Source organism: Aedes aegypti, chromosome 3, assembly GCF_002204515.2.
Source record: "Aedes aegypti strain LVP_AGWG chromosome 3, AaegL5.0 Primary Assembly, whole genome shotgun sequence".
NCBI classification, from domain to species: Eukaryota; Metazoa; Arthropoda; class Insecta; order Diptera; family Culicidae; genus Aedes; species Aedes aegypti.
Window position 1 is genome coordinate 290774845 of NC_035109.1, and position 19068 is coordinate 290793912.

At 42.5% G+C, this 19068-nt stretch overlaps 1 protein-coding gene across 1 annotated transcript in view; it reads right to left on the reverse strand.

Annotated features, from left to right (window-relative positions):
* Window positions 1–4648: 4648 nt before the first annotated feature.
* Window positions 4649–19068, reverse strand: part of LOC5575279 — a 42310-nt gene continuing 27890 nt past the window's right edge. The window contains exons 5-6 of the mRNA XM_021848931.1: window positions 5231–5358; window positions 4649–5129 (exon numbers count right to left, since the gene is read on the reverse strand). Of these exons, the coding sequence (XP_021704623.1) occupies window positions 4748–5129; window positions 5231–5358 (510 nt within the window). The 3' untranslated portion in view covers window positions 4649–4747. The remainder of the gene's footprint in view (window positions 5130–5230; window positions 5359–19068) is intronic.

Here is a 19068-nt window from a genome sequence, read left to right on the forward strand (position 1 = left end):
GGAAACGTAACAGATGAGAAACTATCGATACATTTATCAATTATAAAACCCCGTTTTAATGTTGACACTTTGTTTCTGTTTTTTTCGTTTCAGCAATCAAATAACCGAACCAACTCTACTATCTTTTCATTTCTTCTTCGTTATACTTATAGTCCTTCTGGCACTGAACCGAGTGGTGCGCCTTCCGCTTTCTTACTGGTGCTGTTTTTCCTGTACATTTGGCATAGTGTCGGAGGTGGTGTACTGTATTTGCTATACAACGCGCTACTTTCGATATTGTGCTTGGCGTGTGGGGAAGCAGTACTAGTGGTGAAGCGGAGGGCGCCATTCGGTTTAGTGCCAGAGGGACTATATCTATTTAATGTATCTGAAGCTTGTGGGACCGCTTTAATTCCGGCGCCTGCTTGTGGAAGATCCCGGTGTGCTAAACGGTATAGGACATGTTAACGGGGGAGGCTTGGTAGGTCCTCACCCAGCCCGTGTCTAGATGGGCGGATAATTGTCTGCCAGGGTGTGGATTGAGCAATTACAAAATGGTCTCTAAAATCCCATTTTTCATATCTTGCTTGCAGTGAATTCTGATGCTAAATGATATAGGCATAAGAGAAACCTTCGGTGACTGTTACGAGACTTTTCAACTAATTCTTTAAATTTTAATCTCAGATTTCTCGAGGAAAACCTTCAGGAATAATCCTAGTTGTTTCTCTGGAGTTTTCCTGTGGGATACTTCCAGGGATTGCCATCAGGATATCTCCAGAAATTCTTCTGAAGATTCCTCTGCCAATTCTCTTAGATATTCTCCCTATCTTGAGTAATGTATCCAGAATTTGCTCCAGGAAACACTATATGAGGACTTTCTCTAGATATTTTTCCATTAATCCTTCAACCGAATTTTCTAGTTGTTACTGTAGGAGATCTTCTGAGAATGTTTACTGTATTTTTTCCAAGAAAAACCGCAAAGGTCAATTCCACAGTTTTTGAAAGAAATTGTTCAGAGCTTTCCCCTCAAACTCGACCCTGTGTTTCATCATAGAATTCTTCTAGACTTCTCCAGAATTTCATCGAATGATCACAACTGCAGTCGAGTCTAGTACACGACACTTTATTTTTTATTTTTTTTTTATTTATTTGATTTTGCACTTTTTATCGTTTTTTTTTCGCTCAAGAAAAGTTAAAATTTCTTAGCAAAAACTGACCAATTTTTTTTTTGAAGCGAGCTCTGTTTAAAATGACATTTTTTTTTTTTTAATTTCTTTATTAGTATTATTCCAAACATTACATTCATTTCTTATATCTAGGTTTTTTTTTTTGTTTTTTACAAGGGGGAAATCTGCAAACAGATCCCCTGAGAAGATAACTCAGGGAATGCGGGGATGACGCACCAACGACGACCCGCTAAAACCAGCCTATGCACTGTGCATGAGCAATTCATTTAGAATTGCTCAAGTGGTGAACAGTGCATCGACATGACCCTTGGACTCAGACCCTCATCTCCCCGGAACCACCTTACGGTATTTCTTCGGGAAATCTCTTATATCTAGGTGTTCTGTGTTATTAGACAACACTATCATCCTTATTTGGTAAAACAAATTTAAGATTTAATTAACATTTTGTTAACAACATATTACATTTCATTTGCCGTAGCAGTTCAGATTTTTTACAGGTGAGTTTATTTCACCTGCTTATAAGAGAAAAAAAAAAACGCTTTGAATATACTTAACCTAACCTAACCTAAACATATAACGCATTAATCGTGGCAATAGAAGATTGTAACAATTTTTGCCTGAAATTATTTATTATTTTATTTGCATTTGTTCCAATGTTTCAACATTGGATATTCTATGTAACTCATTGGTACTATACCAGGGAGGAAGCCTCAGAATCATTTTCAAAATTTTACTTTGAATTCTCTGCAGAGCTTTCTTCCTGGTATTACAACAGCTAGTCCATATTGGTACAGCATACAACATGGCTGGCCTGAAAATTTGTTTGAATATCAAAAGCTTGTTCTTAAGACAAAGTTTTGATTTTCTATTAATAAGGGGATAGAGACATTTTACATATTTGTTACATTTGGCTTGAATGCCCTCAATGTGATTTTTGAAAGTTAAATTTTTATCTAGCATGAGCCCTAGATACTTAACTTCATCTGACCAATTTATTGGAACCCCTCTCATCGTGACAACATGTCTACTTGAAGGTTTCAAATAAAGAGCTTTTGGTTTATGTGGGAATATTATTAGTTGAGTTTTGGTAGCATTAGGAGAAATCTTCCATTTTGCAAGTATGAAGAAGAAATATCCAAACTTTTTTGCAATCGACTACAGATGACACGCAGGCTTCGTCCTTTGGCGGAGAGGCCTGTGTCATCCGCAAACAAAGATTTTTGACATCCCTGAGGTATCTCAGGTAAGTCAGATGTGAAAATATTGTATAATATTGGTCCCAAAATGCTGCCTTGGGGAACACTAGCTCTTACAGGAAGTCTTTCAGATCTGGAGTTCTGATAATTAACCTGAAGTGTACGATTTGACAGATAACTTTGAATTATTCTAACAATGTATGTTGGAAAATTAAAGTTTTTTAATTTTACGATCAAACCTTCATGCCAAACACTGTCGAATGCTTTTTCTATGTCTAGAAGAGCAAGACCAGTAGAATAGCCTTCAGATTTGTTGGAACGGATGAAATTCGTTACACGTAAAAGTTGATGAGTGGTCGAATGTCCATGGCGGAATCCGAACTGTTCATTGGCAAAAATTGAATTTTCGTTGATGTGGGCCATCATTCTGTTCAAAATAACTTTTTCAAAAAGTTTACTGATGGAGGAAAGCAAACTGATTGGACGATAGCTAGAAGCTTCTGCAGGATTTTTGTCTGGTTTTAAAATTGGAACAACCTTAGCATTTTTCCATTTGTCAGGAAAATATGCTAATTGAAAACAATTGTTAAATATATCAACTAAAAATGATAAGCTACTTTCTGGTAGTACACGACACTAAAGATGGCTGAAAGGCCGAAATACGCGTATTTGTCAAAGGATACAAACTGTAGTGGAATTAAATGGTATAGTACTAAATTGACATAAATGACATCGGATGTTAGTTGCAACAAACTTATAAATGCAATGTCAAAAATATAACAAATGTTGTTATAAATGTGTTACTAAAAATATAACAAGTTGAGAACAAAGCCATCTTGATAACAAAATTTTATCAACTTCTGTTATTTTTAACTGCTGCTGATAGGAATGTGTTATAATTTTGTAATGTGGTTCTGGTCGGGTTTCCATACTAAATAACACTGTAGCATTTTACCAGAAAATTATACACATATTTTTTGCTTTTTTTTTCAATTATCCCAACAATTTAACAAGAAAATCTTCTAAAAATTCTTCAAGGGTCTATGAGTTCTTCTAGTAACCGTGTGACTTAAAAATTTACACAAGTTTCATCAGAGTTTGCTTTAAAATTTCCTTTAGAAATACCTCACGAATTGAAAATTTTCTCAAATTTCTGAAAAATTGCATTCACATTTTCAGGCAGGAAAGCCTAAAAAAATCCTGGAAGTAAACTTGGACAAATCTTTGAAGACTTCATTGAGAAATCTTTTAAGGATTACTGTAGGAATTCCTAAAGAAATCTGAGTAATTCGCGGAGTCATCCTTAGAAAAATTTGAAGTTGAAGCCTAGTGGTGCAAATTTCACAAATAAAGAAATCCATCCATCTATCCTAGCCTGAGTAAATCTTCGGAGTAACATCTGGATCTTTGGGCAAATACTTGAATTAATGTCTGGTGAAATTCCTTTAGAAAATAATTGAAATATTTATCGAAAAACATGTTTTACGACATGTAATTTTAATTGTGAAATATTGTCACAAACATTTGTAAGTATTGTTTATTTCGCCCATTTAGCTGTCTTAAGTATCCAAACTGCCCATGGATACCTTTTGAGATTTCTTCATTGAACGTGGGCCAAAAATGAATAGTGCATTATCTGTTTTTGCACAATTACGCTGTAATCAATAAACTTGAAAGGTTAAGCATACTGAATCCCTTGAAGGTTCCGTTTAGTTTACAATGATGATCAGAGCTCTCACAAACGATATAAAAATGAGTCTTCTTATCAAATACAATCTAGGCTTTGTATCAAATACAATTCAGTGGACAAAAACTTAAGCTTTGAAATTGTTCCACCTTTAAATAGCTTCGACAAAAAAAATTGGAAGCTTGAAACGAATTGAAGCAAATTATTTTGTCAATAACTTTTTATATGTCTGAAATTGGAATATTTCTTAATCCTGGAATTATTTTGTAGAACCTGAAAAAAACCTGGAAATATCAGGGAATTTCATTTATGTAAACGAGTAGACACCCTGGTAATCCAAACATGGCAGGCACAATGGACGGCTTGTGCCCCTACTCACGATTTCAAAGGCACTAATCTGCTGAAATAATGAACGTACAAAGTCAATCTTCTTATTTTAAGCTTTCTGTTAGTGCACAAAGCTAAAATATAAATTGCACTGTAGTTTGATGCTTTTTTCGCGAGGTTTGTGCCTTTAAAGTTTTGGTACATTATTGAATGTTGATTCCAAGCTGTTTCACCTTAAGGTCCTCATTTCTTTCAAAAATAAATAAGTCCGGTTAAATATATGACCGTATGGCGTCACAGTTGATTCATCTCATAGTTTAATCATATTTAATTGTACTAAAATCTCATTCCTGATTCATCAACATAATGTATCACGCAGTACTTTCCTTCGATGAACTGCTGTCGTGTCTTCGTTTTTCGCCTCCCGTCTCACCATTGCCATCGTTTTCCCATACTGCACTCTCGCTTATCGCGTTCCGCAATCGCTTCCAAAACAATTTCCGCTCCTCAACTAACGACTGGGGGTCCTTCTCTTTGTTTTGCTTCCGGCTTCGTGCCTTCTTCTTGGATTGTTCTTTCTTCGATTTTTCCTTAACTTCTGTATCCTGTTCTGATTCGGCCACCGTCGATTGCTGTGGCCAGATGATGTAGGTTTTGGTTTTCATTAGATACTGCAGCGTTTTGGACCGTTTGACTTTGGGGATGTCTTCCAGCAGGACCAGTATTAGCTGTTCTCGACGCGTTTCCAGCAATCTGGAGAATGGATAAACCTATTAGTATTCTGAGCATATTTAGTATAACCACATAGGGCAGTAGAAGAATACGTCAACACTGATGTTAGCTAACGGTCTCACCTGTGTTGCGCCAAATGCATTTCAAATTGGCACCAATGACTTAGGAGGAAGCTTTCCGACATTACTAGCAGTAATGTTCTCGATTGATCCATGCAGTAGATTATGTTCTCGAGTATACTAACGCCTACCTGAAATTACACAATGGAAATTATTAAACGCTAAGCCACAATATGATTCTATATAAACATAGACAGTCAAACGGGTCTACCCCGTTTGGCATAATGCCGTTTGGCATACAGTCGTTTGGCATAATAGCTGTTAGGCATAATGCCATTTGGCATAACGGTCGTTTGGCATAATCGCCATTTGGCATAATAGCCGTTTGGCATAATTGTGAGAAACATTGAATTTGATCAAATTCCTTCTATTAAGCAAAGGGGTGAGTATAAACTGCTCACGATCGTACATTCCGTTGTCAGTTAGTGATAGGACATACTTCTAATCATCATTTTTCAAGGAAACCAATATCCAATAAAGCTCTTTTGGAATTGCATTATACATGACTTCCGGGATCATCAAGTCCGGGATATTATGGCGCATTTTTAACAAAAATATTTCCAACGCCTAAGTTATTTGTATTTGTACTTCGTCTTCAATTATAAAAGTTGTACAGACTGATCTTATTCTTATCCTAGATTTAAAATGCGTCTTCGACATACCAAAGTCATGTAATCTGCTTACTTCATTGTATGCTCTTAAACAAGAACTGTAGCTACTGTGTTGTCCATAGTTAGTTCCAAGGAATGGTACACTAATCGCGGGATAGCTGCGTAGGTTTCGTGATGGAACTTGAAAGTTTGTTTGTTCCAAAAGCTCTGGACAATTGGTGTTTCCCTCAAGAACGTCAAAAACGAACAATAGTTGGCTGTTTTTCCGTCGATCTGACAAAGTCTCCAGCTCAATAAGCCTGCATCGCGCTTGATAGTCCGGTAAATTTACAGGGTCATTCCACGGAAGTTGGCGCAAGGCGAATCGAATAAATTTCCGCTGAACTCGCTCTATGCGGATGATGTGCGTTGCTTGGTAAGGAGCCCATATTGGTACTGCATACTCGAGAATGCTTCGAACCAACGAACAGAGGAGCGTTTTCAATGTGTAAACATCAGTGAAATTTGATGTGTGTCTCCGAATGAATCAAAGAACCGAAAATGCCTTGGCTGTCATATTTGAAATATGTTCATGAAAACGTAGGCTCGAGTAAAATGTAACACCTAAGTCACGGATGGTGTCGGACCGTTCAAGCGAGCGGTTACCGATGGTGTACTGGTAATTCATTACATTTCGACGACGCGTGAACGATATCACTCGGCATTTCGATATGTTGATCTGCATCCCGTTCTGATTGCACCACAGTAGAAGGTCATCAATGTCATTTTGCAGGGCAAGACAGTCTATTGTTGATTCGATCACTCTGTAGAACTTAAGATCATCTGCAAACAATTGCTTCGGGGACCTGAGTCGGTAGCACACGTCATTCACGAAGATGAGTGGTCCAAGTACACTTCCTTGTGGTACGCCAGACGGTATGGGAAATTCATCTGATGAAGCTGAATTCACGAACACTGCTGCTGTTCTATGCGTCTGGTATGAGAGAAGCCACCCAGTGATGTGTTCAGGAAATCCCATGTGCTTCAGCTTTTCGACGGCGTACACGTGTGGAACAACATCAAAAGCCTTAGAGAAGTCAACATAAATTGAATCAACCTGCTTTCTCTGCTCAATTTTTTTGAAAAGCACACTGGAATAGCACATAAGGTTCGTCGTCGTTGATCTATGCTCTACGAAACCATGTTGGTGTTCAGAAATCACCGAGGACTGTTCTATACAGTGCATCTCGAACCATTGATTCAAAAACTTTTCCGAGAGAGCAAAGAATAGAAATTCCTCGATAGTTTTCGACGTGATTTGAGCTGCCCGATTTATGTATAGGTACTATTCGAGCTGCTTTCCAGGCTTTTGGAAAAGTCCTATCTCTGAGCGACTGGTTAAAGAGACTAGCGATAGGCAAAGCCAAAGAGGAGGCACATTTCTTCAGAAACAAAGGAGGCAAACCATCCACACCAGCACCCTTTGATTCATCGACATCTTCCAGAGCTTTCCGCACATTCTCTACTGAAAAACATAGTGCAGGAATGTTGATATCGTACGTTGGTACTTTTTCAAAGCATCCCGCGTGGGCTGTAGGCGCATCTGCGCTGTAGACACTCTGAAAGAACTTGGCGAAAAGTCCTGCTGCTTCAGCATCCGAATTCGCAATCACTCCGCTAAACACGATATTTGTTGGAATTTTAGGATTTGCTTTCAAAGACCTGACGTATTTCCAGAATGCCGTCGGGTTTTGCTTCAGATCTCTCTCTAACTTCTGAATATATTCTCTGTAAGTGACGGCTAGCAAATTCTTGTAAGACGATTCCATATTTCGAAGATTTGTATAGTTGGTCGAGGACCTCGTCTTGAAGAACCGTTTCCTCGATTTACGAAGCATGTTCCTCGAGTTTCTGAGTTCCGCCGTCCACCAAGGTCTTCGCAAGGGTCCATGGGAAACGCGACGAGCTCGTGGGACATGCGCATCGAATATTTCATTAAGCTGATCATAAAAGCATGCCATTTTGTAGTCGACAGCCCCCTCACCAAACTGCCAATCAACGGAAGCAATCACATCGTTCAGATTATCAAAATTACAATGCCTAAAGTCCATCTCCATTGAAGTTACGCGTTGTTCTTCCATACTAGTGTGCATATCCAACAACATAAGAAATGGTTTATGGTGAGGATCCACTGCACATTGGACCGAATCGACAATTTAGCAGGAAAAAAGTGTTATCTCTGTTCTCGTCGAATTTAGACGTTCGATGTCTTCAGATAAGTTATTCGTAATTGAGTTTTGCATCTTTTAAGGAAAAAGTGAAATAGGGTGGCCCATATTTAATCTAAAATTTTGACTCAAACTTTTTTGTTTGATGAAATTTGTGGCTGCGCTCTTCTGCAAACTTTTAGAAAATATTATTTTGAACAACTTTGTCGAAGACACTTTTGATCAAACTCTTCATTTGAGCTAAGTAAATTGATTTTGAAAGTATTAACTTAGGGTGAACCCAAAAAAAATCAGTTATTTTGATCTAACTTTTTTGTTTTCAGTTTTACGTATATGTTAGTTGATCCTTGCTTATAACTTCAAAATCACAAGAATTACAAACTTGCGATGTTCAGCAAAAACGTGTATCTTTACTTCTTCTACAACTCTTCTGAAGACCACATATACGTAAAACTGAAAACAAAAAAGTTAGATCAAAATAACTGATTTTTTTTGGGTTCACCCTAAGTTAATACTTTAATACTTTCAAAATCAATTTACTTAGCTCAAATGAAGAGTTTGATCAAAAGTGTCTTCGACAAAGTTGTTCAAAATAATATTTTCTAAAAGTTTGCAGAAGAGCGCAGCCACAAATTTCATCAAACAAAAAAGTTTGAGTCAAAATTTTAGCTTAAATATGGGCCACCCTATTTCACTTTTTCCTTGAAAGATGCAAAACTCAATTACGAATAACTTCTCTGAAGACATTGAACGTCTAAATGCGACGAGAACAGAGATAACACTTTTTTCCGGCTAAATTGTCGATTCGGTCCAATGTGCACTGGTAGTAGCGACTGTGGTGGATCAACTAACTCCACTACGTCTGATGAGTTGACAAACGCCAAGTCAAGTAACCGTTCATTAATGTTTGTGAGTCGGTTAACCTGTAACAAACCATGCGCCGGGAGTGACTCTAGAAGTGCTAACTCTTGCTCAGACGAAGCATTAACAGGTAGATATGCAGCGAGGTCTTCATCAAACCGCCACCGGAGATGCGGAAGGTTATAGTCCCCTAGCACAACCAAAAAATCAGTCATCAAGCTGATCAAAGATGGAAAGAACTGCGTTACAATGAGACCAGTACAGATCGGGGCTTGAGTTTGGCCGTATGTATATGCAGCTAATGTACACCGAGCGATTTGGAAGCTTGACTCGAACAGAGCAACTTGCTCCAGTTGATTGAAGTCAGACAGCGATACAGATGAGCAACACAGATTAGTTTTTAAAGCAACAAGAACTCCTCCACCTCGTAGGAATTCACTAGTAAGCTCATTGCGGTCACAACGGAAAAAGTAATATTCCATGTCATTTGAAAAAAAAGGAACATGGAATTTAGGACGCATCTTATGGTACGGTATATTACTGTACCACTTGCAGTATCTTCCTTTTTCAAATGATGCCAAACGACCATTATGCCAAACGACTATTATGCCAAACGACTGTTATGCCAAACGACTATTATGCCAAACGACTTTATGCCAAACGACTGTATGCCAAACGGCATTATGCCAAATGGCATTATGCCAAACGGGGTAGACCCCAGTCAAACAGATGTAAAAGGTAGAATTTCAACTGGGTTCCGTCTTTTCGTTAATAGGACAATAGATGTTTTACTCAGATTAAAAAAGGCACATATCAATGGACCTGAAGAGTACATTGCATCTGATCGAACAATATGCTCCAAACAAACTAACTATCAGAGAAGGACTCTAAGCTAAACTGTTCACTACGTCTCTCCGAACAATTAGGGGGAATGGTCCTCTGGAAATCTAGGTGATTGGTTTCAGACCCTGCAATCCAGCCGTAAAAAAATCAAGAGCAAAGAATAATCAACGGGAGAATACGAACCGGAACAATCGTCGAAGACCACAACGACGTAAGAGAACTAGCGATTGGAAGCTCGGTTCTTGGAACTGTAAATCTCTCAACTTCATCGGGAGCACGCGCATACTCGTCGATGTGCTGAAGGACCGCGGATTCGGCATCGTAGCGTTGCAGGAAGTGTGTTGGAAAGGATCAACGGTGCAAACGTTTAGAGCAGTGGTCCTCAGCCTAACCGACTACACGGGCATCTCACCGCTTTCAAAATGAGTCGCGGGCCGCAAGATTTGTAAGGATTAATTTTAACAACTTTTAATATGATTGCAAAAAAATCACTATTTCGATGTGTTAGAGATTCTTGAGGTTGGGAACCTCTATTGTCCCCAACCGGGCTTTTGTCCTGGGCCTCAGGGTCGTTTTGCGGGCTCCAAGAGGAAATTGGGGAGAGAGGCGGAATAACTTCCCTTAAAAAAGTGAAACGTAATCCTACGTCAAAATTTACGTTTGTCGAGGTGGACAAAACCGAAAGGCTTGAGATGGGGGAAAATCAGGGCTTAGCTAGTTATATTCAAAGTATTCAATTAAAGTATAAAATTCATTTTAATTTGCGCTCATTTTGTTTTACAGTGAAAGGGGAATTGGAAGGAACAAAAGGTTTGTCTTGTACGTTACCACACAGCTTCTGGGGGGGTGAACTTTCTACCAGGGCGTTGCGGGTCTCGGCACCATTCGCCGCGGTGTTGAACTCATTCCAGGACGGCTAAACGGGACGTCTTTCGTGGCGGTCCATCAGAGGGCGCAGCGGGATCTTCAGATGGTAGGTCGGTTTTTCTTCTGCCGGCCTCCGGGCGTGCCAAACGTCACGCGGCCGCTTATCCACCGGTCAACCAGATATCGGGTGTAGTCGCTTTGTTCCTTGGCACTGGGCTCCACGAAGGTTCACAAGCACTCGCACGATTTCCACACTAGCCGACCGGGCCAAGAATAGTAATTGTGGCACACCGGGGCTTTATCGTTCACTGGAGAAATAAACAGAAGCGAGAATAAAGCGCGCACTACTTGTCGTCGTGAAATTCGTTCACCTATTAGAGACCGTTCGTCTGTTGACAAACGGTTTTATTAGATCGCTGCTGTCGAATCGCTACCAACGTCATGACAGTTGTCGCTGGTAGCGGTGGTGTGTAGTAGTAGACGAATGGGAATAGGGATGGTAGTAGAATGGGAATAGGGATGGGGATGTTCATGTTGGGTTTATTTCGATGTTTTTTTTTGTATAATTCATTTTTTTGTAATTTCATTTTATTTTAGGTATAAGTATTTCAATTTCAAATTTTAATTCATATTATTTTTAACCAGCCGTAATTTTAATACAAATGATAATAATAATAAAGGTAGTAATAAGAAAAATAATAATGACAAGGATAATAATAAGAGCAATAATTAGAATAATAATAAGAATGATAATATAATAAGAATAATAATGAACAAGAAAAAACTATTTACAGGGAATATTAATAAAAAGACAAATGTAACCATTTTGAGAGGTTACAGATGAAAATGGATAAACATTTCTGGGAACCTCATAATCAAAACAGAGGGGTTTGGAAGCAAAGGAAATAAATGTCAGAGAAATAAGGCCATTTTTTTTTAAATAATGTTGGGTAATATAACAGAACTCATGAAAATTCATTTTGAGATTTGTGTACTAAATTTTTACTTGTGACATTTAAAAAAAATACACTAATAAACATGGAGAATTGACTAGATGGAGAGATTGACTAAAATTTTAAATCAAAGTCTCTAAAAAATCGTAATCATATATTCTTTGAAGAGTACTCACAAAATTGTAGCGTAAAATCTAGAAACTATTCAAAATCAATGAAGCAGTCATTCAAATCATCGTGCAAAAGTTTGGGTTCACCTGAACTTTCTTAAAACACGAAAATTCTGTGAAAACTCAAACCAACCATGTACGCGCCATTATTTGAGTTTGAAAAAGCTTTACAAAAAATTAGTATACAACATTAGTATACTCAGTCAGCTCATCAAAGTTGACCATTTTTTTATGGAAGATCGAAACAGTTGGAAACATTTAAAAAGCAATTAATCTTGAAATACTTCGAATAACATAATTCTGTGGTTGCCTCTAAAAGACTAAGATAATTGTGCTTATTCCGCGCGGCGTGTGAGTCGAGACGAGTCGCTCTCACCTCGAGTGACGTGAGACGACTAATGTTAATCAAATGGGAGCGAGTTGACGATTGTCACCTCATTCGACTCGTCTCACCTCACACGCCGCGCAGAATAAGCACAAATGGCACAATTTTGTAAACTGAAGTATGTTCAGAAGAGTGGGGATTTGAAGATTTTTTACAGGCTGCTGTTTACCAGAATTTCTTTTAAAATTCAAGAAAATGTCAGGTTTTTGGAAACTTTGAATCTTTGAATGATTGTGAGCTGATAATTGATTGATAAAAAAGTTAATTTCACGTCACTTCTTATGTCATAGAGATGGATGAACGCAGATACTATCAAATGTGTGATTTCGAAGATTGACTTTTCAAGAACAAAGTTTCAAGAGCAAAGGATTATGAACCTTAATATCAAAAATATATAAAATGCGGGTCGCATCACATTAATATTTAAAATCCATTCGCGGGCCGCACAAATCCTTCTCGAGGGCCGCATTTTGGTGACCACTGATTTAGAGGTAACCATACCATCTACCAGAGCTACTGCAGCACACATGAGCTGGGAACAGCTTTTATAGTGATGGGTGATATGCAGAGGCGCGTGATCGGGTGGTGGTCGATCAATGAGAGAATGTGCAAGTTGAGGCTCAAAGGCCGGTTCTTCAACTTCAGCATAATAACGTGCGTAGCCCTCACTCCGGAAGCACTGATGATGATAAAGACGCTTTTTACGCGCAGCTCTAACGCGAGAACTACAGCTGTCCAAGCCACGACATCAAAATCATTATAGGCTATAAACGCTTAGGTTGGCCAAGAGGAGGAGTTTACCGATACACCCGGATATCACCACAGCAGACAGAATCACTAATCGACCAACGTCAGGACCTATAGTGGCGCTAACATCGACTCTGACCACTATCTGCTGATGGTTAAACTGCGCCCAAAACTCTCCGTCGTTGACAACGTACGGTACCGACGGCTGCTCTGGTATGACCTAGAGCGGCTTAAGCAGCGGGATGTCGCAACTGCATACGCGTAGCACCTCGAGGCTGCATTACCGGAGGAGGGTGAGCTGGATGGAACCCGTCTTGAGGACTGCTGGAGAACATTGAAAGCAGCCATTAACAATGCAGCTGAGTGGGTACGTGGGACGGAATGGACGTATCGATTGGTTCAACGAGGATTGTAGGCAGATTCTGGAAGGGAAGAATGTAGAGTGGGTGGTCATACTGCAGCAAGGGACAGGCAGAACGTGGAACGTTATAGACGGACACGGCAACAACAGACTCGCCTCTTTATGGAGATAAAACGCCGGCTGGAGGAGATGGAGTGCTAGGAGATGGAACAGCTGTGTCGGTCTCAAGAAACACGTAAGTTCTATCACATTCCGCAACGGCTTCGTGCCGCGAGCCGAGATGGCAGGGATAAGGATGGGAGTATTTTGACGAACGAGCGTGAGATGATCGAAAGGTGGAAGCAGCACTTCGTCGAACACCTGAATGGCGCTGAGAGCACGGGCAATAAAGGTCGGGACAACGAAGGTAATGCCTTCGTCAGTACTGCGGGCGATGGAAACCAACCAACCTCCACTTTGAGGTAGGTTGAGAATGCCATTCTCCAGTCCAAGCACAATAAAGCTGCTGGTAAGGATGGTATCGGAGCTGAACTCATCATGAAGAAGCCCGGCAGGCCATTTGTCTGCACCGGCTGATACACTCTGGGAAACAGAACAGCTACCGGACGAGTGGAAGGAAGGAGTGATGGGCCCCATCTACAAGAAAGGCGACTTGTTAGATTGTGTCTTCTTCTTCTTGTCATTAACGTCCCCACTGGGACAGAGCCTGGCTTCTCAGCTTAGTTCTTATGAGCACTTCCACAATTATTAACTGAGAGCTTTCTTTGCCAAGGTTGCCATTTTCACATTCGTGTATCGTGTTTTTTTTTTGTTTTTTACAAGGGGGAAATCTGCAAACAGATCCCCTGAGAAGATAACTCAGGGAATGCGGGGATGACGCACCAACGACGACCCGCTAAAACCAGCCTATGCACTGTGCATGAACAATTCATTTAGAATTGCTCAAGTGGTGAACAGTGCATCGACATGACCCTTGGACTCAGACCCTCATCTCCCCGGAACCACCTTACGGTATTTCTTCGGGAAGGGACCAGTGCATATAGCACAACACGTGTAGCAGAAGTAGCCTAGGCAAACTGCTTCTCCTAGCCGACTTAAACAATGTTACAAGGGACCAGCCTCGGCAGGGCTAATCCTCTGCAGCCAACTCTTGGTCGGCGCGCCATAGACGCTGCAATTCTAACATAATGTGAGTGACAGCCGTAGTTACTGCATTCCAGCACTCGGCATCCGCACACATTCTCTCTATAATATTGTCGGGGGACGTGTCCCCTCCGCATGTAGTGAGCATGCGACCTCTCACAACAATGAAACGGGGGCAATCGAACACGACATGCTCCGCTGTTTCCTCTACACCAGCACAATTGGGGCACGCAGGAGATTCTGAGTGCCCGAACCTATGCAGGTACTGTCTATAGCAACCATGTCCTGACAGAAACTGCGTCAGGTGGAAGTTCACTTCCCCATGGCTTCTACCATACCAATCTGACACATTTGGTATTAGTCGATGGGTCCATCTACCCTTAGTGGAGTTATCCCATTCCTGCTGCCAGCTTCTGACCGTTTCCTCTTTACACGTGTCGCGGACTCCTCTGGTACCCCTTTGGTTGAAGCATTGAACATCTTCCTTGATGATGAGCCCGATGGGCGTCATCCCGGCTATGATGCACACGGCCTCTTTAGATACCGTCCGGTATGCACTTGCTACTCTTAAGCACATTATCCTGTATGTGCTTTCCAACCGCTTTAGGTTTCTGTTCGTTCTAAGCGCTTTTGACCAGATTGGTCCTCCATACCTTAGTATGGATAGCGCCACGCTTGCCAGCAGCTTGCGTTTGCTGGCAATTACAGCAGAGCTGTTAGACATCATCCTCGAAAGCGCCGCTATAGCCGTAGATGCCCTTTTACAGGCATATTCAACGTGGCTAGCGAAGCTCAGCTTGTCATCGATCATTACTCCAAGATGCCTAAGGGATCGCTTGGACTCTATGGTGCAATCACCTACCGAGATAAGCGCCCGTTGCTCGGACCTGCGGTTGTTGACCACCACCACCTCAGTCTTGTGACGGGCCAGTCCTAGTTTCCTAGACTTCATCCATTCCTCAACCAGGGAAATAGAGTGCGCTGCTGTCAACTCTACTTCCTCCATCGATTCACCATAGACCACTAGGGTGATATCGTCGGCGAAGCCAACAATCTTAACACCCGTCGGAAGGGGCAGCCTCAGTACGTCATCGTACATCGCATTCCATAACAGCGGGCCCAGGATTGAACCTTGAGGTACTCCCGCGGTAATTCGAACGCTTTTCTGCCCCTCCTCTGTGTCATACAGTAGAATCCTACCATCAAAATAGCTTTCTAGAAGCTTACACAACTGCACCGGTACCTTGAGGCGGTGAAGCGCGTGTGCTATTGCTTCCCAGCTTGCGCTGTTGAACGCATTCTTCACATCCAGAGTGACAACCGCGCAGTAACGGATGCCGCTCCTTTTATGCTCGATTGCCACCTCAGCTGTTTGAACGACCGACTGGATGGCGTCCAGAGTAGATTTACCTTTTCTGAATCCAAACTGGTTGTTGGACAGGCCGTCCGCACTCTCCGTATACGGTACTAGTCTGTTGAGAATCAACCTCTCCAATAACTTGCCCGTCGTATCTAGTAGACAGATAGATCTATACGCCGACGGGTCACCTGGTGGTTTCCCCGCCTTTGGTAGTAGCACCAATTTCTGTCGCTTCCATACATCCGGGAAGATTCCTTGATCAATGCAGCGTTGCATCGTGGTTCTGAACATGTCCGGATCCGTGTTCACTGCCGCTTTTAAGGCAACATTCGGGATACCATCGGGTCCCGGTGCCTTGTTTGACGCGAATGATTTCACGACTTCTGCCAGCTCTTCGTTCGTCACTCTCGCCACTTCTTCTCCTTCATCTGCCGCATACGGCGCTGGGGGCCATGGGCTTATGGGATGGTGCGGGAAAAGTACATCGATTATCGATCGCAGCAACTCGGGCGATTTCTCTTGGGGCGCTATGGCTCCTTTGGTCTTAGCCATTACCACTCTGTAGGCGTCACCCCATGGACTAGAATTGGCACTCTCGCATAGACTTTCAAAGCATGCCCGTTTTCGACTCTTGATTTCCTTTTTGAGAGCCAACTTTGCCTCTCTGAATGCTGCACCGCGTTCCTCTCTTTGTGCTTCTGTGCGTGCGCGTTGCATTCTTCGTCTAGCCCGAAGGCAGATTGCTCGAAGATTTGCAATTGATTTGCACCACCAATACACTGGCGGCCTGTTCTCTCTAGGAGGGGCTTTTCTCGGCATGGAAGCATCACACGCTCGTGATATCATAGCAACTAGCTCTTCACCGTTTAGGTCCAGAGTGTTTCGTTCGCGCCTCAGGGCTTCAGTGAATACTTCGCCGTCGAAGCGCGCTGTTTTCCATCTTCGGGCTTGGGTCGAGTTACATCGCGCTGCCTTCTGCCCGCCTGGTATTATACTATAGCGAATCGATTGATGATCGCTATGAGTATAACCGTCATCAACGCGCCAGTTCATGGTACCTAAAAGGTTAGGACTACAAAACGTCACGTCGATGATCGATTCTGCACCATTTCTGCGGAAGGTACTCACTGTACCCACATTTGCCAGCTCTACATTTAATGCGGCCAGGGATTCCAACAATAGCTGGCCTCTTTGATTGGTGCAGCGGCTACCCCACTCCACTGCCCATGCATTAAAGTCGCCAGCTATCACTACTGGCTGCCGATTAGCTAGTTCGGCCATCATCCTGTCAACCATGTGGGAAAATTCCTCAATCGACCACCTTGGGGGCGCGTAACAACTGCAATAGAACACGCCGTTGATTTTTGCTATCGCAAAACCGTCATTTGAGCTAGAGACTACTTCTTGGATTGGGTATCGTCCTGTCGTCCCTATAGCTGCTAGCTGTTGAGACCTATCCGCCACCCAGTTCCCGTTGTTGGCTGGTATGCGGTATGGGTCCGATAATAACACCACGTCAGTCTTGGTTTCCGAGACTGACTGCCAAAGCAGCTGCTGGGCTGCATCACAGTGGTTTAAATTTAACTGTGTTACTTCCGTTTTGGCTGCTTTGATACTCCGCTTGTGCCCGGACATTTGGGTCCGCCCGTTAAGTGTCCGTTGTCTGCTCTGTCGACACATATTAGGCACTTAGCGATTTGCTTACAATCGCTTGCCCTATGGCCTTCAGCGCCGCATTTTCTGCAGATCTTACTTCTGTCGGGACCATTGCAATTCCACGACTTATGGCCCTTCCCGAAACACTTGAAGCAAACTTCAGGAGGCTGTTGTATGCTCAGCCGGCAAACCGACCAGCCTACCTTGGGTATGCCCAAGTTCTTCGCTTTGTTGACCTCTGCGACCGGCAGCCTGATCGCCGCCACCTGAGTGCCCTGCGGGCCCTTTCTAAGGTGGATGGCCTTACTGGCTACGTCGATGTCACACTGCTCTTTGAGGGCAGCCGAGACCTCCGCTGCATCGGTGACCTCATCCAGATTTTTACACTGGAGAGTCGCTTCAGCAGTAAGGGATCTTACATCAACCTCGTCACCAATTACTTCTTGTGCCAGTTGCTTATAGACTGCACCCTTTTCCTTGGCGTCCTTCTTTAAGACTAGGATCATTTCACCAATCCTAGTTCGCCTTATGCTTCGAACGTCTGCGCCTAATGGCGATAGCTTCTCTGTGCTTCGCATCGCCTTCAGAACCTCGGCGTATTTTGCTTCCTCCGTTTTGATAACGAGGGCTTCGCCTAAATTCCTACGTTTCGCTGTTTTCGGTTTAGCGCTCTCCTTGGGCTCCGTTTTCGGTTTCCTCTGTTTTTTCTTATTTCCAACTCGTATCCACGGGTTGCTGTTGCCTTGCGCCCGTGGTTCCTGTGGATGCACTGCCTGGTTCCGGTTAACCCGTGGCTCCTTTTTCTTGGCTTTCTTGGCCTTAGGATTGGTGTTGGCCTCTCCTTTGTTGCCATGTCCTCTTGATCGCGGGGCTTGGCTCGTGCCAGCTTTTCCGCTTTGGAGGACGGCCGCGTAGGTCACTTTTCCCTTAGCAACCATACGTCTTTTCGCCACGTATTCATCCCCGGAAGCTTCCCTCTTCCGCATCGCGTATCGAATAATATCATCAGATATATTCGCGTTGCCTGTGAAGGAAAACACTTCGGTCTGACACGACCTAGTGTCTTTTTGGCCTTCTACCTTGCCCAGTTGTTCCTTGGCTTTCTCGTAGTCCTGCTTTGCAGCTAGGACTGATTGTCGCAATTTCAGTAGACTTGTTTTCAAGTCTTTGCTGATATTTGTTTTGCTTTTAACATATTCGATGATGACATCAAGTTGCTCAGCAGCTACCTGCATTTTAGGGAGGTACTCCCTATTGCGATCCATGGCCTCGATTAGTCCCGGGCCATCGGTCACCACACATGTTGCACTGGAGCGGCCAGTGCCTGCCGTCGTCACAGTATCTAGGCTTTTGCCCACACTGTTTTCAATAAAGTTGGTCGCCTCCTTCCTTGGCGGGAACCTTAGCCGGTTACTGATAGGTCCAGAAGCCTCTCCTTCACATTCCGCTAGTTGTTTGTTTTGGTTGATCATCTCTTATGGGTCCCCCTAAGAGCCGCTATCCATCTCCGCTGGAATAGTCGCCTTTATAATCCCATGGTTATCTATGCAAGCAGGGAGGCCATGCTAGGGTTGACATAGTCCTTTATGGGGTACTATGTTCAGAGCCGGATCGGCGCAGGTCAGGTAATGGCATCTGAGCCTACTCCCGCCCAGTTGGAACAACCAGACGACGGAT